This window comes from Amblyomma americanum, chromosome 11, assembly GCF_052857255.1.
Source record: "Amblyomma americanum isolate KBUSLIRL-KWMA chromosome 11, ASM5285725v1, whole genome shotgun sequence".
Classification (NCBI taxonomy): domain Eukaryota; kingdom Metazoa; phylum Arthropoda; class Arachnida; order Ixodida; family Ixodidae; genus Amblyomma; species Amblyomma americanum.
In genome coordinates, this window is record NC_135507.1 from 111,226,509 (window position 1) to 111,252,625 (window position 26,117).

General features: G+C 49.1%; 1 protein-coding gene across 6 annotated transcripts in view; it reads left to right on the forward strand.

The window, feature by feature from the left end:
* cdi (serine/threonine kinase) overlaps positions 1-26,117 on the forward strand; it is a 126,345-nt gene that overhangs the window by 22,607 nt on the left and 77,621 nt on the right. For all 6 annotated transcript variants that reach the window (XM_077642946.1, XM_077642948.1, XM_077642950.1 and 3 more), the window contains exon 3: positions 18,405-18,592. In XM_077642946.1, coding sequence (XP_077499072.1) covers positions 18,405-18,592 — 188 coding nt within the window. The remainder of the gene's footprint in view (positions 1-18,404; positions 18,593-26,117) is intronic.

Genomic DNA, 26,117 nt, shown 5'->3' on the forward strand with positions numbered 1-26,117 from the left:
CGACGCGCGCTTTTTTTTGTATGCTCGAGGCTCGGGCTGGCTCCTCTGAAGTCTGGCTGTGCTCCAACAAAGCAACTGCAGCAATGTGGCGGCCTCTGGGAGCAATGTTCGCAAGCTCGCGTACCAAACGCATCGGAGCGCACCAATAGTTTTTAGCGCCATCTATTCTAAGACATAGTACTCACGTTAAAATCACGTGACCAAGAAGCAGCGATTGGCGCATGCATTGATGATGCACTGTAGGCTTTGTCGGCTTTGTGCTTGCCATTTCTCGTTGCCATTTTGGTGTTCCGAGCGTTCTGCTTGCACTTGTTCGCACTTGTCGTTTCTTCTGCTTTGGTGCCGCGTTTCACCCGTGCGCTTCACCATGTCCAAGAAGCGGAAAACATTATCGCTAAAAGAAAAACTCACATACATCCTCGCAAAATTCGACGAAAATCCGCAGAAGAAACGTGTGGACCTGGCACGCGAACTTTGTTTACCTGCCTTCACGCTAAACACGATCGTCGGTAAGCGAGAGGAAATTCGGAAGAACATACAAGTCTTCGGCGCTGGCGTGAAACAAAGGGTGCCCAGCATGGAAAGATGGAAGAGATTCTACTGGCATGCTTCAGAGAAGTTGGGGCGGCGGGCGTGAACGTGGACGGGACTGTTGTTTGCGGGAAAGCAGATGAGATTGCACTCTCGTTGGGCATCGACGATTTTAAAGCTTTGTGCAGGTGGCTCCAACGTATGAAAACACGGTATGGCCTGTCATATAAGATCGTTTCTGGCGAAGGGAAGTCTGCCGACCATGATCAGGTCTCCAACTGGCTTTCGACTCTGCTGGCGGTAATTTCTCAGTACCAGCTAAGGGACGTGTTCAACGCAGATGAAGCTGGATTGTTCATCAACCTTCATTCTGAGAAAAGTCTCAGCATGAAAGGTGAGACGTGTCAAGGAGGAAAAAAAAGCAAAGAAAGAGTCACCCTATTGTTGTGCTGCAAACGCTAATGGGTCTGAGAAGCTTAAGCCTACTGTTATTGGCAAGTTCTGGAAGACACGCTGCTTCTCGTGTAACCCGCGCCTTCCTGTCGTCTACAAAGCGAATAGGAAGGCATGGGATCGTGTCAAACCCGAAACCATCGCCAACTGCTTCAAGAAGTGCGGCTTTTTTTGTGTGTCTGGCGATACTGTGGATAATGAAGATGACCACGCAGAGATTAACATCCCGGACTGGGGTGACCTCAACATCCACGTGTCGCCAGAAGAGTTTGTATCGGCGGACGACCAACTGGCGACATGCGAATTACGCACTGTCCAGACATCATAGCAGATGTTACCGCTGAAGAGGAGAGCGACGACGATGACAAACAAGACGTTGGAGATAGCAGCGGCGATCGTCGGCCATTAAATACTGACTGTGCACTCGAAGCTTTGGACGCACTTTGTGGCTTTGTCGCATCTGCGGAGCTCATTGATGAAACTGCTGCTCGTTTCTACGAGTTCCAAAAAAGCTTGCTGCAGGATATCGAAAAACAGAAGGTGCAGCGCAAAATGACGGATTATTTTAAGGTGCCCTAATAAAAGCAAGTTCTGTGCCAAGTTTGTATTATTTGCAATCTTTTGGAGACAGTTTTGGATAATACGTTTTTATTTTCGGTGCCCATAAGGATCGTATAAATAAGATTCCAGTGTATGTACAAGTGAAAGAAGATTCATGGAATGCTCATGCAATCTGCTTGGGGTGGGGGGTTCGAAAGCAGCAATCCTGGCTGCTCCTAAGCAACCGTTGCGCCGCGCGCACAAACGGCTTCAAACGGGAAACATGGACAATTTCAGTACCACGGCCGGTGGCGTTGATCGGCTGGGGGAATAACAGGTGTAACTCTGTAGTTCACTGGGGAAGTTTGGTTGATGACCTTGTAGGAACCAAGGTAGCCGTGGTGAAATTTATCACTAAAGCCAGGAGTGCACAGTGGTGTGCAAAGCAGTACTTCGTCACCAGGACGAAAAGAGACCACACGTTGAGTAGAATCGTAGCGCAACTCTTGCGGTCTTCCTGGCAGGCTTCGTGTTGACACGAGCAAGGTGGCGGCGTTTGGCCACATGGGATACAAACTGGATAGGTACTGATGTGGAGGAATATTCGGGCTTAGAGAAGAACTGTCAAGAATGGGAGGATGGCCGTAAACGAGGAAGAATGGAGAGTGACCGGTAGTCCGCTGTACTGCTGTATTATATGCGAAAGTGACGAACGATAGAATAGTGTCCTAGTTTCGGTGATCTGGTGTCACATACATCGAGATCATATCCGACAGGGTGCGATGAAAAGCTGTCAGTCCTTTGGTCTGGGGAAGGTTTTCGTATGAAGGGTGGATGATGCGTGAAGAACTTCGACAAGGACTGTTGTTAAGAAGGTCATCCCGCGGTCACGTAGAAGCACTGGGGAGCACCATGCTGCAATACAATAGATCACAAAAAGAAATTTGCAACTTCTTGAGCCGAGCCAGTAGGCACGAGTGCTGTCTCGGTGTATCACGTAAGGTGGTCAACAGCTGTGATGATCCAATGATTATCTCGATCGGAGAGAGGCAGGGGACCATCTAAGTCAATGCCGACGACTTCGAATGTCGTGGCAGGACACGGAAGGAGGTTGTAGGAGGCCAGCGGGTGGAGAAGTCAGCCGTTTGCGGCGTTGACACAGGGGGCAGGAAGCGACGTATTTAGGAACGCTGGAGGATAGGCCAGGCCAAAAGAAACGTCTCTTCACGCGGTCATAGGTTTTGTGAAAGCCTAGGTGACCGGCAGTAGCGTCATCGTGGAGAGCCGCTAGGATATGGGGGCGAAGCACCCGCGGCACGACTGGGATTCAGCGGGTTCCATCAGCGCACTATACATAGTGGTGTAAGATGCCATTTTTGAGCTTGAAGTTGCGTAGCTGTCGGAGGAGCCTAGCATTGATTGGGTGGGCTTGAAGTGCCGGTAAGGCGGTTGATTATGGGACGGCAGTAGGCGTCGGCTAGTTGCTGCGAGCAGAGAGCGTGTTTGTTGTCAGAGTTGTCAAAAGAAACTGCTGTGATGTGCGTCGGAGGCAGAGAGGGTCGGCTCTGTTCAGTGGAGGAAAGGCATTGCGCAAAACAACAGCAGGCCGATTCCGAAAGTGGGTGGCGAGAAAGCGCGCCTGCGTCTTGGTGTTGGCGACCCGATTTATAAATGATGTTGAAGTGGTACTCTTGTAGTCGTAGAATCCAACGGCCAAGTCGTCCTGTCAAATTTTATGTGAGGGCAACCAGCAAAGAGCATGGTGATCAGTCACAACTGTGAAGTGGCAACCGTATAGGTAACGGCGGAATTTTTGGACTGCCCAGATGACTGCAAGACATTCCTGCTGGGTAATAGTGTAATTTTTCACAATATGCACAGCAGTTGGTTGTATGTGCATTTGAACTAGTTTAAAGCATCGTTCATTTTATATTCGTTTTTCGCCGCACTACGAAGGCAACGAAAGGCTAAAACGTGTGCATTTTCACAGCATGTAAAAGCTGCCAGTGGGCTTGCAAACTATCCACACATGCCACTGTCTACACAGCGCTTCTCAACACATTGCACTGCTTGCGTATTTTAAGCCTCCTACCGTTTTCGCTATTTCGGTTGCATTTCATGTGAAAACACTCGACGAAGCAGAGCAGAGTCTGCGTCGCGTTAGTCTTGCGATGATGCAATACGATCGCAATGTTGCAGTGCACATAAATTAAGTAAATAAGAAATTATATTAACAGAGCGACTACCATGAAGTCAGCGAGAAGGGGGAAAAATTTGGAACCGGAAGTAGCAGTAGCAGACGGCTTCCCTGTGATATGCGCTGGATCTGGAAACACACCTCACCCATTGTCTTTTTCCCGCAAGACAAACTAAGCCTGTTGACAATCAAGGATCCGTACCTTATAAAATATAAAAGGAAGTGCTGCACTTCCTCAAGACAGTCGGACAAGGGTCTTCTGGTATTTGTGATCGATATTAAGGATATTTACTTCTCACTACCCCACTCAGGCTTGTGTAATGTGTCCAAGACAGCATCGACAAATTCTGTAATGCTATAGGAGGAGTGTCTACGCAGAATGTTTTACATATTTTAGCCTTCTGTCTCCATTGCACTTTTATCAGCTGGTAAGGTAAACCATTCCTGTGCAAACAGGTGTGTATATTGGATCTTGCCTAGCCCCGGTATTGGGTAACCCATACAAAGCACTTGTTGACAGTCCTGAATGAGTGCCTAATTGGTTCCAAGGTGACAAGGGCACTTAGATGTGCCAACAATTGTTGACAGTGCCTTGAATGACCAGGATAAAGTGCCTACTGGTAACAGCAGTTTTTAAGGAATGCCTTCATCCACTTCAGATGACCTTCAAAATGCCAGAAAACAAAGAAATTTTTTTATTTATTTATTTATGAAATACTGCGGACACTGAGTCCAAGCAGGGTGGACGAACAAGTCAATCAAACCACAAAAAACTCAACCCTTCAAAAAAACAACGCAATATAGCAATAATTGGTTAGAACTCATTGGACAATGGTTTAATTAACTGATTCCAATCTGTTATAATGCGCGGAAAAAACGAAAATTTGTCTGTTCTAGTGAATATAGGGGTTAGGGAACTGGGATGCTGTTGACGAGTTTGTCTGGTTGGTGCTGGCGTTAAGTATGATGAGGCGAGCTTCCGTGCAAGCTACACGCAGGCGTTATTCGAGTACGCAACACGTTTCCCCAACCCGGGGCGCAGAGTCGCAGCCACCGCAGGTTCGGACGAAATAGGCAACGGCAGGGCACGCTAGGAAATAGTTTATTATCCTAACGCGAGGTAAAGCACACTGCGGAAGAATGTTCTATCCATAAAATAGATGTTCAGTAGCTCACCAAGTCGTTGACGTCGACTGGCGTTGGTGTTCGGGGGCCAGCGGGCACCGAAAGGGGTCCGTGGGGCACTTAGGTAAGGTCCGGCAGCGAGAGTCGCTTCCCGCCGCGCGTTCCCCCCTTTTCTCCCTTCGGGCATTGCCTCCCTGGCAGCAAATCGTTGCCGTCAAGCTTAGGCGTGCTACCCTCTCCGCAGAAGGCAGCGCGCTGCCGTGACGTCACGTCAGTGCTGGGGCGGAAATGAGCAGAGTCGCGGGGGTGCCTTCTCTCCACATTCCTGGTGGCCAGCGCGCCCGTCACAGTCGCCGCTGGCGCGGGGGACGGTGAGGGGATACCTGTGTATCCCACATCCTCCCCTCCTTAAGAAGCCTCCAGAACACAGAAACAAGGGCAACACTACTTGATCTTCTCCGCCATCCTAGGATCGAAGTTCTTCAGCTCCCGCAGGTGCATCGGTTGACGGCCGCGCCACGACCCCGCCGATCAGCTGCTTCGCTCCGAGGGCTTGGCCTCCCGCACGATGACGCTTGGCATCTTGCTCCCTGTCACGGTCTTCCGAGTGCGCGCGGCTGCGCCGTTCCGGTGAATTCGGTCGACCGCCTCCTTGGCGCCGGCTGCGATGACTTTGAGGCCAGGTCCATGGCTGCGCCCCTGAGGTACTGGGTCAGGTGGCTTGAGGGGCCAGGGCTGCGGCGCTTTATGGTTGAGGCCGCGGTTGGGCTGCCCTGGCATACCTGGTCAGCAGTCGAGGACCCAGGGTTGCGGTGGTAATGGGGCCCCGCAGGCGGTGGCGCACAGTCGGCGGGTGGGCAGCTCCGATGCGATGTGACAGGTAGCAGGGGTGGCCAGGGTGGCGACTGCAGGTCGCGGGCGGGGTGTAGCGTCGAGCCTTGGGCGCGGCGCGTTGTCGAAGCTGGATGGTGGCTGGTAGTTGGTAGTGGAACGGTGTCGTTCTGATGTGCCCTGCTTCTTTTCCATCTGCGTTGAAAAAGGTCAACACAGATGCAGCCAACTCCCGCAGCGCGTGCTGCGTGGCTGTTCGACCCTCACGATAGTCATGCGGGCTAACGCAAGTCAGTCTTGCGTGACACTGATCGGCATGAGCGGCCCGTACGTTCATGCATCTAACGTGACTGCCTGCCGGCTCGCGCCCTCGCTCTAGGCTGCGCAGGCAGATTCTGTTTCTGCTTAGGGCGCAAGTTATAGCGGGACGCGGGGTTCGCCGGCTGATCGCAGCGCTCATTATCCGACTGCGGCGCGGGTCGGGCTGTGTCCTCTACCCACTCATCTCGCTGCACGTAGCGTTTCAGGTCGCATACGTGCACCGGTCCGGCTGTCGGTTTCGACCGCAGGTCCTCAAGCCTGTAAACAAGCGAGGAAAGTTTCTCTCGCATGCGGAACGGCCAGATCCATTTTGGCGCCAGCGAGGCCGCAAACTGTTTGCTAGCGTCGCTGAGAACATGCTGGCGTCGAAGCACCAGATCGCCCACTTCGTAGTGAACATCCCGGTGCGAGCGGTCGTACTGTGCTTTCTGCTGCGCCCTAGCGGTGCTCAGGTTGCGGCGAGCCTTGCGTAAGGCCTCCGTCATCTTAGCGCGCATCTGCGTCGCGTACTCAGCTCGTGCTGACGAAGCGACTGGCGTCTTCCTGCTGTCCGATAGAATCCGGTCCATCGGATTTAGCAGCTCTCTACCCAGATTGAGAGAAGACGGCGCATACCCAGTCTAGCGGTTAACGGTCGAACGCAAAGCAAACGCGATCTCCGGCAGATAGGAGTCCCAATCTTTGTGCCTCTCAGAGTACGCTACAAGCAAGTGCTAAATGTTGCGATTGACTCGTTCCGTGGGGTTCGACTGAGCATGATAGGTGGTCGTTTTCTTGTGCTTAATGCCGAGTGCAGCGCACGAATCAACGAACACCTTCGCAGTGAAGTAGGACGCGTTGTCCGTTATCAGCTGCTCTGGGAAACTGAACCTGGTGAATACGTCCATCAGCTTCTCCATGATCACTCGTGCCGTCAGCTTTCTAAGGGGGAAAAGTTCAACCCACTTGCTGAAGTGATCCGTGACCACCAGCAAGAACTTTTTCCTACTCGGTGTCATAGGATACGGTCCCATGATGTCACACGCCGCGATTTGCCAAGGAGTCTGGCTGTTAATCGGGTGCATGAGGCCTGGTGGTCGTCCGCCTTGGGGCTTCACACTTTGGCACACATGGCACGAGCGGGCGTAGTGTATTACGTCCCATTTCATGCCAAGCCAGGTAGCAAAGCGACACAACTTAGTGTAAGTCTTGGGGCCGCTTGCATGCCCAGCAATGCACGAGTCGTGAAAGTAGCGTAACAGTGCTGCTCTCAATACTCGCGGTATCACCACCTTGAACGCCTCGTTTGTGTCGTTCTCGGAGGGGATATACCTCAGCAGGACGCCGTCGGAATCCAGCAGATACGAATCCATCGCGCTCACAGCACTACCAGCTGTTTCCGAGCGCTCTGCACCGACAGCAAAACCAGCTGTCTTCGTGTGCGCGGCGGCCCTGCCGCCCGGCTCCCGGAGCCCGTCGAACACCTTTCGACAAAACGGATCCTTCTGCTGAGCTTCGAGCAGCTCCTTTCTGCTGAACACGGAACTCGCGTAGTCCACGTGGTTCACGCTCTCGCCCTGGATCAACGGTTGGTCCGCGTTCCTTACATGGGCTATGGCTCGGGTCAGTCCCTTGCTTTCTCCGGCTGTCGGGCGGTCGGTCGTGTGACCTTCCTCGCACTGCACAGGCGCTCGCGAGAGTGCGTCAGCCACAGCGTTGTTCTTCCCTTTGCGGTAGCGCACGGTGAAGTCGTAACACTGCAGCAACAGGGACCAACGCGCTAGGCGGCCGCTCGGCTCGCTGAGTCGTCTCACCCAGGTGAGCGCCGTGTGATCTGTCTCGATCACAAAGGCGACCCCATCGATGTAGTAGTCGAACTTACGCAGAGCAAAAACTATCGCGAGACATTCCTTCTCTGTCACCGAGTAGTTTCTCTCTGCCGGCGTCAACGAACGGCTCGCGAAAGCTACCGTACGGAGAACGCCTTCATGCTCCTGAAGCAACACTGCTCCTAAGCCCAGGTCGCTTGCGTCGGTTTGAATCACAAACTCCCTGTTTAGGTCGGGTAGCTGCAACTCAGCCATGTCAGCGAGCACTTTAGTGAGGTTGCGCAGTGCATCCTCTTGCTCGTGACCCCAACTCCAGCGCTCGCCTTTCTTCAAAAGCTTTGTCAAAGGCGCCTGCAGCACTGCGCAATCTGGGATGAACTGGCGATAAAAGTTCGCCATTCCCAGGAAGCGCCTGAGACCGGCTGTATCTGTGGGCGACGGAAACTTCAGCAAAGCCTCAAGCTTATCATCGCACGGAAAAATGCGGCCTCTGTCGATCGTGAACCCCAACAGTGTTATTCGGGTCGCGGCGATCTGTGCCTTCTTCGGGTTCAAAATGATTCCCGCGGACCTCAGCCTCTCAAGGACGTCCCTCAAGTGGCGCAGGTGTTCCTCGAACGTTTTCGAGTACACCACAATGTCGTCTAGGTACGCGAGCGTATGTTGCCACTTCGCATCTCCCAGAACACGGTCCATTAGGCGCTGATAAGTAGCGGGTGCTCGTGCCAAGCCAAAAGGCATTCTCTTGAATTGGAAAAGGCCTCTGTGACAAGTGAAAGCAGTTTTCTCCTTGTCCCGCTCATTCATTTCAACCTGAAAGTATCCGCGGTTAGCATCGAGCGTCGTGAAGTACTTCGTCCCACCTAGGTTGGACACTAGGCAAGAAATGGTTGGCAGAGGGTACGCGTCTTTCCTCGTAACCTCATTCAGCTTGCGGTAGTCCATGCAAAGTCGATATGTATCGTCTTTCTTTGGAACCAAGACTATCGGGAAGCCCCAAGGGCTGTTAGACCTCTCAACAACGCCAGTGTCAATAAGTTCGTCTAAGGCGCTGTCCAGTGCTTTTCTCTTGGCCAAGCTAATTGGTCTAGGATTGCACTTCCAAGGCAGTTCGTCACCCGTGTCTATTCGGTGCCTGACTAGGGTAGTGAGGCCCGGGCGGTCAGTGAATGTCGTGTTGTATTCGTAGAGGAGTGATGACAACCGTGCCTTCTCCCTCTCTGTCACGCTGTTCACTTCCGAGAACAAGGGGTGTGCTGACCCTCCCTGCGCGGCAGAGCAGCTTTCTACCGCGGCAACCCTTCTCCCTGCCCTCTCCCTCAGCGGCGATGGTCCGCTCGCCTCCTGGATCTCGGGCTGGCGGGGTGGATTTTTGTCATGGTCTCCCCCCGCTCGCGCCGCGACGCCGCGGGCGCTTTCGCGAAAGGCTTCAAGGCGCCTGACGTGCGCTCCCTGTAGCCTCCGCTGCTGATGTCTATCACAATACCTGTCTTGGCTAGGAAGTTTCATCCAAGAATTACAGGAATGGATAAACAGGGAAGATGAACGAGGCGTTGTCGCCGCACGCGTCTTTCCCAGCGAACCACTATCCTAGCTGCACCGCTTGATTGCGCTGTGCCGCTCACTAGGCGAAAAGTGGTATCGCACTCTCTCAGCCGGATTTTGTTCTCGCGGAGATGGTTTAATACCTTGTCACCGAACAAAGAAGCGCTTAATCCTGTATCTAGTAACGCGGTGAATTTCTTTCGAGCTATCGTTAGCTCAATGAACGGCGCTGACAGGTCAACAGAACTTCCTACGCGACATGCCAAAGGCGCTAGCAAACCAAGGTTTTCTGTGTGCGCCGCGCGGGACCGAAGGTCGATCACCGGTGGCTTTGGCCGTTTCCCGACCGTGTTTGGTCACGGGCAGGAGGGCGGCCACACTCGCGGGCGAAGTGCCCCGGCTGGTCGCACTGGTAGCAACGGTTGCCCGCGCCCCGACGGGCTAGGCGCTGGTCGCCACGTTCCGGTCGGTCATCTCGAACTCGCGGCGCGGCTGGGAAGGGGGGGGGGGGGTGGGGCGTGTTGGCCTCGCGATCTCGCCTCGGTTCGTTCCGCTCTGCGGCAGCGTGTGCTGTTCGCAACGCGTAGCTGAATGGGTCCAAAGCGTGGTCGGACAACTACCAACCCCTTGGGAGACGCTCGTCAGGAAACTGTGCTGACGGTTCAGCTCTAGATGGACTGTGCGCTGAGCTGCCATTCCATGCGCAGCGCGGCTCAAGTGACAGCGATGCGGGTGGGGGCGGCCGATACGCTCGCGCAGAGAGGATGTCTCCCTGAATGCGCTTCGCCTCAGCTGCCAGCTCATCCAAATCTCTGAACCTAACTCCTCTCAGGTAAGCAGTGAAAGTCGGGTGTGCTTGTCTCGTGACACGCTCAACTTTCTCCGTGTTCGTGGCGCGAGGGTCAGCGAGGCGATAAAGTTCGTCCATCGCTCGGACGTACTCTAACAGAGACTCGTCAGGGTGCTGGGTTCGGAGCTCCAGCTCTCTCCTCAAACGCCACTCATAGTTTGCGGGAAGGAATTCGTCGCGGAAGTTTGCGCAAAACTCCTCCATTGTCCCCGCTCGGTTGCCGGCTAGTCGATACCAGCGGGCCGCTTACTCCGTCAAAGAAACAGGCACAACACGCGTGAGCATTTCGGCGTCTGCGATTCCTGTCACTTGCTGATAATGCAGCAGACGGTCGAGGTACTCGTTTGCTCCCGTAGTGTCGTGGTACCCTGTGTAGGTAGGCAAGTCTATCCTAACACGTGGTGACTCGGCCGGGGCTTGCAAATTGTTTTGCAAAATACTCGCTAGACTCTGCATAACCTGCATTGCGTTCTGCAAGAGCACCTCGGATGATTGCGGACTAACGCCTCCAGAGTTGGGCGCAGCCGCTGATGGCATCGAATGATGAGGCCTAGGTGCCTCATTGTTCGTGCCGCGGAGCGGCGAGGCGCCCGATGTGGAGCCCCCCATGCCAGGCCTAAGTCCTACCAACGCATTAGGGGATGTTCCTCGGCTATTCCGCGTGGAACGCCCAAGATTCACAAATTCAAACCCTTCCAACGGCGCGTCAAGTAGGGAGCCCTGGTTATGTGCCGCTGGCTCTGACAGCATAAACAAAGACTGCAAGTCACTCCTGTCGGCTGCCATCCTTTGTTAGGGCGACAGTAGTCGTTCGCTCCAACAAAGGTCACTGCTCGATTGCCTAGTTCGCCCCACGTTCGGGCGCCAAGATATGGGGTCACTCTGCGTCCAGCCGGCCGGGAAGGCGAGCTTCCGTGCAAGCTACACGCAGGCGTTATTCAAGTACGCAACACGTTTCCCCAACCCCTGGCGCAGAGTCGCAGCCACGCCAGGTCCGGACGAAATAGGCAACGGCAGGGCACGCTAGGAAATAGTTTATTATCCTAACGCGAGGTAAAGCACACTGCGGAAGAATGTTCTATCCGTAAAATAGATGTTCAGCAGCTCACCAGGTCGTTGACGTCGACCGGCGTTGGTGTTCGGGGGCCGGCGGGCAGCGAAAGGGGTCCGTGGGGCACTTAGGTAAGGTCCGGCAGCGAGAGTCGCTTCCCGCCGCGCGTTCCCCCCTTTTCTTCCTTCGGGCATTGCCTCCCTGGCAGCAAATCGTTGCCGTCAAGCTTAGGTGTGCTACCCTCTCCGCAGAAGGCAGCGCGCTGCCGTGACGTCACGTCAGTGCTGGGGCGGAAATGAGCAGAGTCGCGGGAGTGCCTTCCCTCCACATTCCTGGTGGCCAGCGCGCCCGTGTAAGTCGCAGTCGCCGCTGGCGCGGGGGACGAGGAGGGGATACCTGTGTATCCCACAATGGTTACCCCTAGGTATTTGTATTTGGATACTTGTTGAAGAGGGAGAGAGCCTAATTTATATGTGTAGCTATGACGTATGGTTTTTCGGGTTATCGGCATATAAACACTTTTATCAGCATTCAGAATCATGCCCCATCGGTCGCACCAGTCGAAAATGTTGTTCAAAGCATTGTCCAGGTCACTTTGATCTTCCTTATTTGTAACTTCTCGGTATAGAATGCAATCGTTAGCGAACAATCGAATATGCACTGGTGGGTTAGCAACTTGAACAATTTAACAATATAAGAAATTTATCTCATGGATATCAAGCGTGTGCTTGTAAAAGATCACACATGGTAGAGGTATTTGTCTCGAACCAACAAATCTTTGCTTGGATATTATTCGGTGCTCTCAAAGCTGATAAAAAGAGGCATTGTGTTTCAGAAAGGTGCTGAAAAGGTCATGTGAACATTTGATAAACAATAGTTTCCAGGAGCAAGTCAAGCGGTTACAAGAAGGTGGTTACTTTAAAGCCCTAGGTCAAGCCCTGCCTGAGAAGTATAAGAAAATATCAGGGGCTCCGTGTATGCACAACATTTCTCATTATCTGAAAAAAAGGTTTTTTGAGTCGTGTTTTCAGCATCATACAAGCCAACAAAACTGCGTAAGGTACAAATCCTTTTCCTGTAAACAAGCCAACCTGCACGAAGAGCCACAAGAACCAAATTGTTGACTGCATTTAGTTTCCATTGTCGTGGTAAATTCTATGCAGGCCAGTCCGGGAGGTGGTTAAATGAAAGGCGACATGAAACACAACAGAAACCTAGAAATTGGTAAAGGATACCTTGCTGAACACTGCGGATTCCAGTCCTGTTTTCAGTGAATGCTATGTCATTGGCAATGCTGTAGGTGTTTGCAGCGCACACGAAACACGGACGGACAGAAAAGGGAACGAAACACAGCGCTGACTTTCAACTGAGCTTTATTGGAAAAGTAAGCGACTTTTATACAAAAATTTTTAACATGTGACTCAGAAGATGTCAAAACGTCCTACTACATGTGCCATCTAAAATCACTGATACTCTAGATAAAAAACCTTGAAAAAACATGAATGGAAAACACTGAGAGACACGTGCCGCCTAAACCACCTAAAGGGTGTCATGATCAACAACGGTGAAGGAACAACATTCGAAAAAACTACTAAAAAACTATGATACCAAAATGCAAAAGCAGGGTGAAGCTGTATATGGGCTCCCGTTGTCACAAAAAAATTAAAAGAAAAAAGAAAATACATTGAAAAAAAACAGGGCTGAAACGGTATAAAAAACACACTAACTAAAACAGCATAAGACCCATTATTTAAAGAGTGTTGAAATTTACAGGTGTGCGCCTGCGGCCTGCAAGAATCCAAGTTCTTTATCCAGGAGTACTAAGGACACAGCGCTGACGCACATGTCCCCTTTCTGTTGGATGGCTTTTGCCTCGATAATCTCCCTCGTGGTCTGATCGCTGCTTCTACCTAAAATCGTAGTGTCCTGGAACCGTGGTATGCACTTATTGCATTCGCTGCAGTGTACAGCGAGATTTCCTTCTCGTATGTTTCTCTTGCGCAGATTGTCATAATTATTGTTGTGTTCTCGGAGTCGGTCGTTAAGGCATCGGCCCGATTGTCCTATATAGACTTTCCCGCAGCTTAACGGAATCTGATACACCACACCCTTGGTACAAGGTACAAACGGAGACCGGTGTTTCTTGGAGCACTGCACACGTGGTGTACCACACGTCTGAGTAAGCTTGCAAAGCTTTGACAGCTTTTCCGGGGCTGAAAAGCTGTCAAAGCTTTGCAAGCTTGAAACCTATATAACTTACCTTCACTCCTGTCTTTCTTTCATTGTGAACAAGGCCCCCGTAAGCCGGGGCCGAAACGTCATCTTTTTAACGATTGGTCGGCGCTTGAAGATTTTCCGCCACACGTCGAGATAGAGGCGATTTTACGTCCTCGGGCTTGCGTATCCTTAGTCTACCTTTTGTCAGTGTGATTCTGACTGGCTGGCCCATTAGGCTTAGCGTGAGTTATGATTTAATTACGATGCTAAAATTATTTGGTGGCATAATTAACACATGCACATGAGGCGATATCTGCAAACGGCAGGCACATCACACGTGCCAGAATGTCATCTTCAGTGCATGCTGATGAGAAGCAACTTGTGGAAAAAGCCATGGGGGCAGTTACTCTTGTTTAGTCCATTTGTGAATAATCCCACATGCAGCGTCGCCGAGGGCAACGAGGCATGATGCCCCCATCCGCTTTAGTCTAACAGCCATGCTGGTGGCAAGATTTTTCTGCTATAATGTGACGCTTCATCTCAATTCGAAGACATTCGTAATTGTTGCATAGAGCTCGGGTGATATCTAGCAGTACTGACAAACGTGCTCCAGCACAGAATGATGTCGCATCACGTCGCGCTGTTCGATTGAGCCACTTTAAGACCTTTTATTGCAGAATAATGGCCCGAGGGGCAAGTTGGTGCATGATGAAATGGACAGTGGCGCAACAAGGACACTAACAAGAGAGGGACGCTACATGCGCACACAACTGTTTATTACATGGAAAAGTGGCATATTTAAACATTTAGCTCAAGCATGAGACTCATCGCATTATCGCTTTGAACCCAGCACGTGGAATAAAAAGCAGTAACTTCAGGATAACAGACAAGGAAACTTAACCCCTGCAGATAAACTATCAGATTCTGATAAAAGGAATTAGAAACGAAAAGGATGGCCATCTCTTAGCAAAAGCCATGTCAAACAATCCTAGCTAAAGCAGAGTCAAACATATGAAGCAAAAGCAGTCAGAAACCGAAAAACAACAAAAAGAAAAACCAATAACAAAAATTAACAACCCACCTAAACAAACAGCAGATGGGCGCTAGAAATGCAGGGCTGAAAAGTTGCACAGTATGTGACGTCAAAAAAAGCTATCAAGAAAGGAAACTTCATTTCTACGGAGGTACACTGAAGAGACGCTAACACAACTGCTTCCCTTCTTTTTGATCATAAAAAACCAAGAATTCCACGTGCCACCTGATCGCGACTCCTGCCCAGAATCCTTATTCCACTAAGCACTGGCTCACACTTGCATTTTTTACAATGGGGAGGCAAATTTCTACCCGCCTCTGTTTTCTAACGATTTCTCATGCTCCCGTGCCCTGTTGTTAATGCAGTGACCCGCCTGGCCTATGTAGGCCCTTCCACACGTCAGTGGGATTTCGTACACCACTCCGACGGCACAGGTTACGAAATGTTTGCCGGGCCTCTTTTCGCACAGGGCTTTCTTCTGGCCGATCCGCGAGCATAACCCGCTTAGCTTTTTGGGCGCAGAGAAAACGACAGGTGCGTCGAACCAGCCAGCAGCCTTCTTCAAGCTGTGCGCCACCCAATGTATATAGGGGACCACTTGTGGTCGCCTTGACCCTGCTTAGCATGGGGTTTTTTCTTCTTGCCTTTCATTTTTTGAAGGAGGGTCTATGCTACGCTGCAAACGACAGAACACTGGAAGCCAGCCATTTGAAGCCTTTCAATCTGATTGTTGAAGCTAGCCTCAGCCATGTGAGAACAGGACTTAAGCAATGCAGACTCGAGGCAAAGTGAAGCGATAGCCCTTTTAACTGTCTTAGAGCGCGCTGATCCGTACAGAAGCAGTTCCTTTTTTGCTTGGAGGGAATACATCCAACACACTCGCCCAGACGACACACTCAGACAACAAGGAAAAGGACTGGCTTTTACTCGTGAACTACCAGACAACAACAGCTTGCAGTTTTTAAATATTAATATCAAGTTTTTGAAGGGCTTCATGTATTGTGCGACTTTTCAGCCCTGCATTTCTAGCGGCCATCTGTTGTTTGTTTAGGTGGGTTGTTTATTTTTGTTATTGGTTTTCTTTTTTGTTGTTTTTCTATTTCTGACTGCTTTTGCTTCTCATGTATGACTGCTTTTGCTACGATTGTTTGGCACTGCTTTTGCTAAGAGACGGCCCCCCCTCTTTTTCGTTTCCAATTTTTTTTATCAGAATCTGTTAGCTTATCTGCAGGGGTCAAAGTTTTCTTGTCTGTTATCCTGATGTTGCTGCTTTTTATTCCGCATGCTGGGTTCGGAGCGATAATGCAGTGAGTATCATGCTTGAGCTGAATGTTTAAATATGCCACTTTTCTGCGTAATAAACAGTTGGTAGTATGCTCATATGGTGTCCCTTTCTTGTTAGTGTCCCTGTTGTGCCGCTGTCCATTTCACCTTTTATTTCCTGCTATGAAATAGAACGCACATTTCTCTGTTTGGTGGGCGGGGGCATAGAGAAGGACAAGAAGCATTGAAAACGTATTAGCGTGCGTCGCTTCACTCGGCATTTGTCCCACAAGATGAAAGGTGTTTTCACATGCAAGCGCCTGAGCGGCGCGGCACAGCGCGGCAAAAAATTTCCATCTTGTTGAAACCTTTCACTCCGCCCACTCGAGCTGCCGTGGCTGCTTGAAACAGTTTTTGCGCTCGGAGGCAGAAATCGTGAGCATTTGTTTGTGCAAGACAGGACAGTGCAGGGCTCACGTGGAAGATTTTTTTCCTGCTTTCTGTTGCTTACGTGTATCGCCCATCATTTTCACGTGCATTTTACTGCTGTATTGATCTCATTCGTACTAGGTCAGTGTTCGTTGTAACTGGGCAAAACTTCATTTGCATTTGAGTTGCTACATTTGCGCGCTTTGGCATTCATTTCACCATGATGTCATTTGTTGAAAAAATTAAGCGCTACACATCATACAGGGTTCGTGCGATGCTTCAGCAAGCAGACCGACTAATCATGCTTGGCCTCACTCACGAGGATATGGAGGTGATGAGCCTTACTGCTTTGCATGGAGGAAAGCACAAGTGCGAAAGAAAATGTGACAGAACTGGCTGGCATTACGTAATAACTGGGGAGGTTTAATGTGATAGGGAATAAAGTGGAGAGGCACATTGAAACTAGTTCGCCTGCAGTGTATATGCTCTTCAATTAAGTGTGTGACATGTTTTGTCTTGGAATTAAGACACCTCAAGTGCGACTCTGTGCCAATACTCACAAACTTATTGGTGTAGCACATCTTTACATCACACTCTTCTGGCATTGTTTGCCAACCAAAGAGATTTGGAAACTAAAACTACGTGCTCCAGAATGCTTCTAAATTGATGTTTTATTATACCAAAATGCTCCAGATTTGAAATATTGGTGCTCCAAACTGCTCCAAAATTGACTTTCCTCTGCTTCTAAGTGCTCAAAATTGGAAATTTCAGTGCTACAAAAATTGCTCTAAATTGAATTTTACCAGTAGCATCACTGGTTGAAACACCCTCTGTATTCGCATTTCTACCTTTCTCTCTTGGGCTCCTACTGCAAAACGCAAGGAATTTGCATCAGGTTAAATTTTCGCCTCCTCCGAAATGCTATGGGCCATTCTCACCACTGTGGTTGCGTTAGTGCTCCGCCAATTCTGCTCTCGAGAAAAGGGATGCTTTATCTTTCATGGAGGCGTGGAGTGCTTGATAAGAAGGGAAGAAAGAGTAAAAAATCACCATTCATCCCTCTTTGGTAGAAGCTTTGTAAAATAAGCTTGCTTAGGTTGCTCCACATGGATAAAATCATTTGGAGGTGTATGTCCGTCTTTTGAGTGCTTATACAAATCTTGTGATGACAACCAACTAGCCTAGATGCGGCTGCTGCTGTGTACACCGTACGCCTGTTCTGCATCTTGCGAGCCATAGTGGGGTGACTACGCATGAAAATGATCACTGAATATTGGGGGAGACAGACATAGAAGAATGGCAATAAACACTCTGGCTTGCACATTGAACACGACGCAAACTTATTTTTCTCATCGAACAGCCACGTTCTACCGCTGTCGAGAGAAGACATGGAGAGCATGTTCCTGGCGGATTTAAAAGTTTTTGAGCAGCCAGCTACACAGAACTATGTTTCTTTACGTCACTTAAGACTTATATGAAAACGGATTCGTGACTAATCAATGCCCCACACGATGTACGCTATCAAAACACAAGCGCATCGCAAAAGCACACTGAAACGGATGGGGAAAGCCGCAGACGGATGGCGCAGCCATCGTGATGCGTATGGCATATAAGGAGAGGGGGCAGATGATGACAGGGTTAAGAAGTTTGCCCCGAGTGCAGGAAGGCCTTTTTCCTGCACTGGATGTAAGTGGGCAGATGGCTATGTTGATGAAACCTGGAAATGTAGCATTACTGCCACAGCTTTTAATTTTTGTACACGAGATTTTTGTACATGAGGTTGATGTGCACTAATTGCAGCCAGAGCTCTTTGATATTACCAGCTGTGAAGCTTCCCATTGGGTCCATGTATCAAAAAATGGTGGTCCGCAGTGGCCAAAATTTGGGTGTTTACAGTTTGCCACACTGCTCGCGGTAAGTAATGTAAACTGTGTCCAAGTTGCAGGCTTTGAGATTATTGATAAATGCATACCTGGCTGGCAACCAAATCAACTTAACAGATGCATTAACAAAAAGCGATAGAGATAAATGATAATGATAGAGATATTGAAAAAAAACTGCTTTCCTACAGACAACGGCAACATGCGGCAACAGTTTTTTTTGGCTGCTTCCAGATGGCGTCTCCATCCATAGGCACCTGAAAAGTGGCTACTAGTCTTTTTCTGAAGTGGAGTTTCCCAGTGGGTTGTAGTATTGGCCCATCCATGCAGGTGTGTGTGCTGAAGATGAACACCTCGAGCAGCAACCGGCCCAACATGCTGCGTGAGGTGCAGCTGCTTAACCGGTTGTCGCACCGCAACATCCTGCGCTTTCTGGGTGTCTGTGTGCACCAGGGTCAGCTGCATGCCCTGACGGAGTACATCAACGGCGGAAGCCTGGAGCAGCTCATACAGCGCAGGTGCGTACGCATTGCAGTGAGAATGCCTCTTCGAGCTAATAGTGTACCCCTGGGGCGCAAAAGATGATACGTGGGGTTTTTTTCTTTAATCATAAAAAGTTGCACTGCTAGATACGTACATTTTTCATCAACAGGAGGTGCTGTAGTACCACTGTATGGTATTTAAATACCTGTAAGATATTTAAATACTTGTACAGCAAAGTGTCAACTTACATGGCAGAGAAAAACTAGGAAACTAACTAGTGAGTATGCAGGCCACAAGGATGGAGAAAGGGCATTAAAAGGCAGGTAAAAAACGCGGAAGGTACAAGTTAGATTAATCAATGGAAAAGAAGTGTAGTGTAGAACTATATCAATACTGGAAAGGCAGATCACAGAGGAATAGTTCTATGATAACTCAAGAGGCAGTGCCCTACTCTTTGAAGCTAGGTCAGGGTGTCTTAGAATGCACAGCTGCAAAAAGAAATTCAACGAAGAAGATGACACATGTTCTATGTGTGGTAAACCTGTAGAAACAATAGAACACCTTTTACTCAAATGTGACGCTATTCATGCGGATGTCGATGCAGGCAGAGTCACTCTCCCTGAGGCCCTGTTTAGAGATAACAATGGTCATGCGGATGAATCTGCTCTGGAAGTGATCAAAAAGCAATTGGAAAATTAAAAAATAAAGAAAAGAAAGACGAGCATGGTGGCACCTGCCACCACCCCGTTTCAAAGGGGAGGCTCCTACCTTCTATCCCATCCATCCTCGTACAATGCAAGCCACTGAAATGCAAGTGGGTGGAGCGGAAGGATGGAACACATGCTGAAGCTTGGTTTAAATTATTCGACAATGAATAACATGGTGCAGTGACTTCGGGGTTCGGTGTACTTTTGCAGATAGCCAGAGGGAGCTACAACTCCTCTTGGGTGTCTGTGTGAAGGAAGCAGCAAACACTGCATTCAAATTCAGTGCTGAAAAATGGGTGTGAGGATACTTAGCCATTGTGGCAGTGGAACAGTATTAATACACGGGTGTGAAATTCCGTGCCCCATTAATTTAGATTTCATGGGATTAGAAAATGTGTCCGAAATGTCGAATTATGTGGGGACCGAAAAAATAAAAAAGCCATAACAAAATGTCCCACGTCAGCTTACCTTTCTTTCTTGAAAAAAAATCTGAGCATTGACAGTATTGTGTGAGAAATTTGTTGGCCAGTACATTGGACATTTGTTAATTCATACAAGCGACTTTAAAAAATCTTGGAATTATCTGAAAGTTCAAATCGCTATGATAGACTAGCGACGCAATTTTATATTTGCAAGTGGTAGTTGGCCTTGACACATATGCGAAGGCGTAAGCATGCGTCATGCCCTTGGCTCATTGTTGTGCTAGGGCACTAATTCTGGCTCATTCCTGCGTCATGTAAATGCAGCGGTAGGCCGTGTTAGTAATCTGACAGAAGTAGGGTGATCGTTTAGGTGATAGCATCTACAAGTGCACCTTTTAAAGTCTCAACCAGGAAGGCCTCCTCCCCAAAGCAATACAGTAAATTCTCGATCATTTGATCTGGGGTAATTCACAATACCAGATCATTTGTAGAATTTTGCGGCACCGTAATTTGTAAAGTAAACTCTACCAGTCATTTCAGTGGAACCTTGCATCGGCTCAGTTAATTTGAAAACCTGGCTTCGTCTCGGTGCAGGACCATCTAAGTGCAGTGCTAAGTAGAGAACCCCCCGTTACATTGGTAATGAAGCTTCGGTGTGTGTGTAACGTGAACCCGCAATAGGCAGCACAACATTAGATCGAACTCTTAATGCCTCACACATCATCGGGCAAACACCGGTAGCACTGTGACTCACTCAGCGTGCGACACGGTGATGTCTCATGGTGTCATGTGGCATGGTGTTACAGAGCATTGTTCGTTTTCCATGCCATTGTCCGCCACGGCGAACTCGCCGATGCAAAATGCACCACACCATGCCGGTGCCGGATGGGCCGTGTGAACAGCCTTGTCTTTCCTTTTCAGCCAACAGGTGTTTTTCTGCGCGTGCACCTTAGAGGTGCGGCTTATTTGACAACCTGACTTTTCCGCCCGCCGCTGCCCTGTTGCGGGCCTGGGGCGTTGGGAGTTGGAAAGCGCTGGCGAGTGGCAAAGTGCTTTACCAGTAAACGAATACTTACATCGAGAGAGATGCGCGGCCATGTTCTGCAGACTCAAAATCGCTGATCGCCTTGCCCAGCCTGGAAAGCTGCATAGCAATGCCCAATCAGATGTTTTTGCTCCCTGTTTCAGCGGTGTGTTATATGAAGTCCCACTGACACGTGAATGGGTCGCTGCATCAATGACAATGCGCGGGAGCATCACTAGAAATTCACTAGCGTGTCAGCTTGGGGATGTTGGTATTGCATAGCAGGATTGAACAGCGCACATAGGACGAGGACAGAAGGAGAGAAATGACAAGACACGAGTGCCGACTTGCAACAAGTTATTTCGAACCTCGCCCCAGAATGTATAGGTAGAACATGGCTAACATCACTCATGCGCGACAGGTGGAACATACCCCGAGCTTATGGGTGTCAGCTTCAATGAACAGATTCTGCGTCTCAGAGCTGCGGATTTCCCTACACACATGTCCTGGTCAGTGTCGCAGAAGTCATTCTGAACCGCATCTCTTTAAAAGACACCATCACCTCCCAACCTTACCCTAAACAGGAGATTGCTGTGATCCCATATTTGCACAGCTTCTCCTACCACATAAAAAATCGGACAGCGGGCGAATCACAGCCTTGATCACAGCGCCATCTGTAGCAGCAAAACCCGTACGGAACTTTTGTACCATGTCAGCACCTGAATGTTCCGCTTGTCGCGCATGCGTGATGTTAGCCATGTTTTACCAATATATTCAGGGGCGAGGTTCGAAATAAATTGTTGCAAGTTGGCGCTCGTGTCTCGTCGTTTCTCTCCTTGTGTCCTCGTCTTGTATGCGCTGTTCAATCCTGCTATCACTAGAAAACGAAGGGGGTTTGGATTTGCCACCTGACTGTGAAGAATGCAAGTGTGACTCTGACCTTAGCAGGATTAGGACACCAGGCATAATTCGCGTGAGATACTTGAGGCCTTTTTGGTGAAAAGGAAGGAAAGCACATGTGTTAGCGAGAGGCATGTCTGTGGGAGGCATATGACACACACACACTATGCCGAGATCTGACAGCTCTGCTCCAGCGCAGACGCAATGGCGCCCTGCCTTTTCTGCACCAGCAAGAAAGCTTCTCCTCCCACAAGGTGGCTTCCCCGCAGTTTTGCCCAAAGGTGTGCGGAAACCATCTTGTGGGAGTGCATCTCCTTGTGTAGAAGTATTTCGTACATATTTTTTCTTTGCTTGACAGTGCCACACAGACGTCCCGTGAGTGTGCTGCCATGGCCAGTGTGAAAGTTTGTTTTAACTGACGGACAGTTCGTCTTAGGCAGATTTTTCTTGCATTCAGTGCTATGGGAAATGGTCTCACATTGTTTATCTTATCTCATCTTAAAAGAGTTTGTTGTAATGGGAGTGTACTGTATAGTAGCCGACGGGTAATTCAGACTCCAATAATTCGGACTTGTAGGATATTTTGGACCTCGATGAGGCACCGTCAGTCACCCCATGGAAGCGCATACATATTCGTGACGGATATTTCGGACTTTAAAAGTCCGAAAGTTCGATTTTTCGGACTAATTTCAGTCGCCTGCGGGCCAGAATCGGCCATCTTATTGGCTTTTCGCCGGCGCAAAAGGTGCCGTCTTGGATTGAAGTGGATTTACGCTGCAGTTGGATTGGCTTGACATACTTTCGGTACCTCATTGTTGCCAGTAGAGGTCCCTGCACTGTCTGACACTTCGAGATGGCAGCCGGATTTTCATCGCCGTCAACTTGTTTTGGTCACCGACGTTGTCGCGGGCAGTTGTCGCTTGTCTCATACCGCCCATATGTTGAAAATTGGTTGTTGGCGGAATGAAATTGTGAAGGAGCTATCTCTCATCTCGGCGGGAAAAGATAAAGGAGGGACTGAGAGAAGAAAGGGAGAAAGAGGGGCCGTAATGGAGGGCTCCAGAATGATTTCGACCACCCGGGGATCTTTAACGTGCACTGATATCGCACAGCACACGGGTGCCTTTGCGTTTCGCCTCCATCGAAACGTGGCCACCGCGGTCGGGTTCCAACCCGGGTACTCCGGATCAGTAGCTGAGCGCCCTAACCACTGAGCCACTGCGGCAGGTCTCATACGTTCGCCATTCGCCATTTCGTCACTTGGGTTTCTCTGACCGCGTCGACCGAGTGGCGCTCAATCTTCACGAAGTTACATCCGTTCGCAGTTTTGTGATTGCGTCCGGTGGTTCCGCCGCATTGAACGAAAAATGCCTTGTCTTTGCGTGTGTTTGGCGAGCGGTGTGGTGCACACTCGGGTGGACAACATGGCCCCGCCGGGTCCGTCAAAGAAGTGTGGGAAGTATTCCAACTAAATGCGGTGACCTTGCTGTCTAGCGTGTACAGTGAAAGCACAACTTTGGCGCAAATACAGGCCCAAATCGTCGCCATCAAGAGAAACGTTCCGCAAAGTAAAATCAGTGACATTTATAAGCCGATTTCATCTAAATAAAGTAATTTTTGTATACTTCACGGATTTTTCGGACTGTTCGATTATTCGGACCATTTTTCTAGTCCCTTCGAGTCCGAAAACTCGGTCGGCGACTGGATAGGGGTGTGCGAATAGTGGTTGTTTGCCTCAAAGTGAACTTAAAATGAACCGTAATTTTCTTTGAATAATTTTGAAGCGAATATTTGGAAGACATCTGGCACACAGAAAAAAAAGTGAATGGCACAATAAGCATTTTCAAAATCGTATTTTTTTTAATACACAAGGCCAGCACATAAAAAAAAGAGCACTGAAGCTTTGTGGAACTCATTGTGAAGCTGTGTCGACTTAATGCAAAAATGGCCATCGGAAATTGAGGGAGTCAGATGTACATGTAGAGCTGATGTATTTGTGGGCTATGAGGCCTATCTTTTGGACCTCTGACTGCTGCTGTCAGCTGCGACTCTGTCGTTTCACAGCTATTGATCTTAAGCGGTGGACACCTTCTGGGTGCACTCCCAATGCCATCCTGTCGGAAAGAGGCCATGAGTCTCATGCTAGCTCCGCTTTATGCTTGCACCATTGCGCGTGATTAATGCGGGGAAGAGTGGCTGCAGACTTGCTCGTGGAAGTCAAGTGAGCTTCCGGTTGCAGCGTGGGTGCAGTCACCTGACAGGAACAGGTCTGGGCTTTGCTGCGTGCATGTGCAGACAGGCACACAGTGTGTATGCAGTTGGGGCTCTGAATGTGCACGTGTCACAGTGCCGTCTTGGAGAAGGTACGCTGAACGGAAACCGCACAAAGCAAGGGTTCCAGAGATGTTATTCACTTGAAACTAATACCCTGACATTTCAAATACCAAACATTCGCATCAAATCAAATAACTTTACTAGTCAACCGATTATTTGAAATTGTCGAATATTCATGCACCCCAATTAAAATAGCTTAGCATTTAGAAAGAAAAGCTGACAATCAAAAAGAACAAAGAACCTGAATAGGACTAAAAAGTGCAAAATATTTAAACACACATTTTTAATAAACAAGGCAAGTTGGTGCCTGCCACCACCCAAATTCAAAGGGGATGCCAGTGAAATGTATCTGTCTACAAACTGAAGACTGATTAATTCATAGTACAGCACGTAAAGGTAGATGGGACAAGCGCAAACTTTGGAAAGCATGCTTATGTGCCCTATCAGTGTATGGATTGCCCATGTTTTTGTGGCAAGGTTTACATTTGACAAACTGGCAGATGTGTCAGTGATAGGATGCACGAGCTACCTACATCTGCCTAAGCACTACAAGAATTATAAACGTCTTGCGAAGCAAAGGTGACCGATATGAATATCTTAGGCAGGAGTTGCAATGTTGTGGCTCTTTGAAGCTTTTTTTTTTTTATCTGAAAGAGGGCTGAGGAGTGTGCCAGCAACACATCATTGTGCCTGAAACAAAAAGTAGTAGTTCTAGCAATTTGCCTAATGTTTTGCTTTATTTGTTCTGATGAATGATTCCAAGAATGTATATATTTACACATATTCTTTCTTATGAAACATCTGTGAGTAAGGGCTTGCCCCATCCATCTTTATGTGCTGTGCTGAGAATCAATTTGTCTTTAGTTATGAGCCAACTAACCCCAAAGCAAACACTGCTATTTGCAGACTACTTTCACAGCTGAAGTGCGACCTGTTGGTTACTCTTGGGTGACCTGGTATGTATACAGTGCATTATGACTGTATGGCAACCTCGTAGACAACGTAGGCCCTCGTCGGGGCGCGCGAGCGCCCAACTGCAGGTACAAACAAAGTTTGCTCCAATCCAATCCAATGGCCAGCTGAATGACACTTCGTAGTTGGAACTTTGTTGAGCTCACGTGCACAAAATTGCCCTGTAGAGGAAACAGTGAATGATCCCATGCAGTCCAGCTTTGGTACTTGTTCATCTCTGAAGTGAAACTGCAGGGATTGTGTTCCACTTCTCTGAAAAGGAGTGAAACAGCTGCTGGCAGTGCTGCTAATATATTCGGTTTCTTCTCATCAAGTACAAGTGGCAGTTCATTCCAGTTTTGGAAGTACTGTAGTTGAGTGCCGCCTTACGGCTATTGTTGAGAAATGGGTTATGGCACTACCTGGATTACGTTGGTTAGTGATGGTGTGTATGTGCGCATGCTGTTTTATCTGCACTCTTGGTGCTTGGCTAGTTAATTACTTGTATGCTATGCATCCTGTTGCGTTCTTGTGGGCCGAAGCTAGGCTCTGGCTGTGAGGTGGAAGGCTCTGAATTGGCTTAGGTATCTGGGGTTAAGGCTCTGAATTGGCTTAGGTATCTGGGGTTTTGTCATGTGAACAGGACAATGACTTGCTTGCACCCCACAAGCATGCATGGTGTCTCAAGTCCTCTAAACAGGTTAAGAAATGCAGGGCCTAGGCTTTCATGGAAGGGATAACATTTTGCAGCTTGTGTACACCACAGAAGCTCGTAGGCACAGGCGAGGTGGTCCTCCCTCTCAAGCGGACAGATGAAGCTTTCGAGCGAACTGTCGTATTTTAAGGGTAAAAAACGTAGCGTAAAAAAGACAAGGACTCAGAAAGACGACACGCACAGCGCTAACTTCCAACAAGGTTTATTTCGCAAAGGAAGGGTGGTTTTTTTATACCGACTTATCATACAAGCACCATCAAACCATGCGCTAGCAAAGCGTATCAGCCAGATATGGGAGCTCCTTTGGCAACAGAGCGACTGAAGGGCTACTAACACAGTCATCTCATCTTCCAACAGGGAAATCCATTCAGCTTCAATTATTTCTCGTGTTAAGCAGTTTCGTGCAATTTTAAGACCACACATTTTTTGAGGAGCAGTATGCTATGACAAACACGGCAATGGGCTATCAAACCTTTCCCACACATATCCTTTACATCACGCCCATGT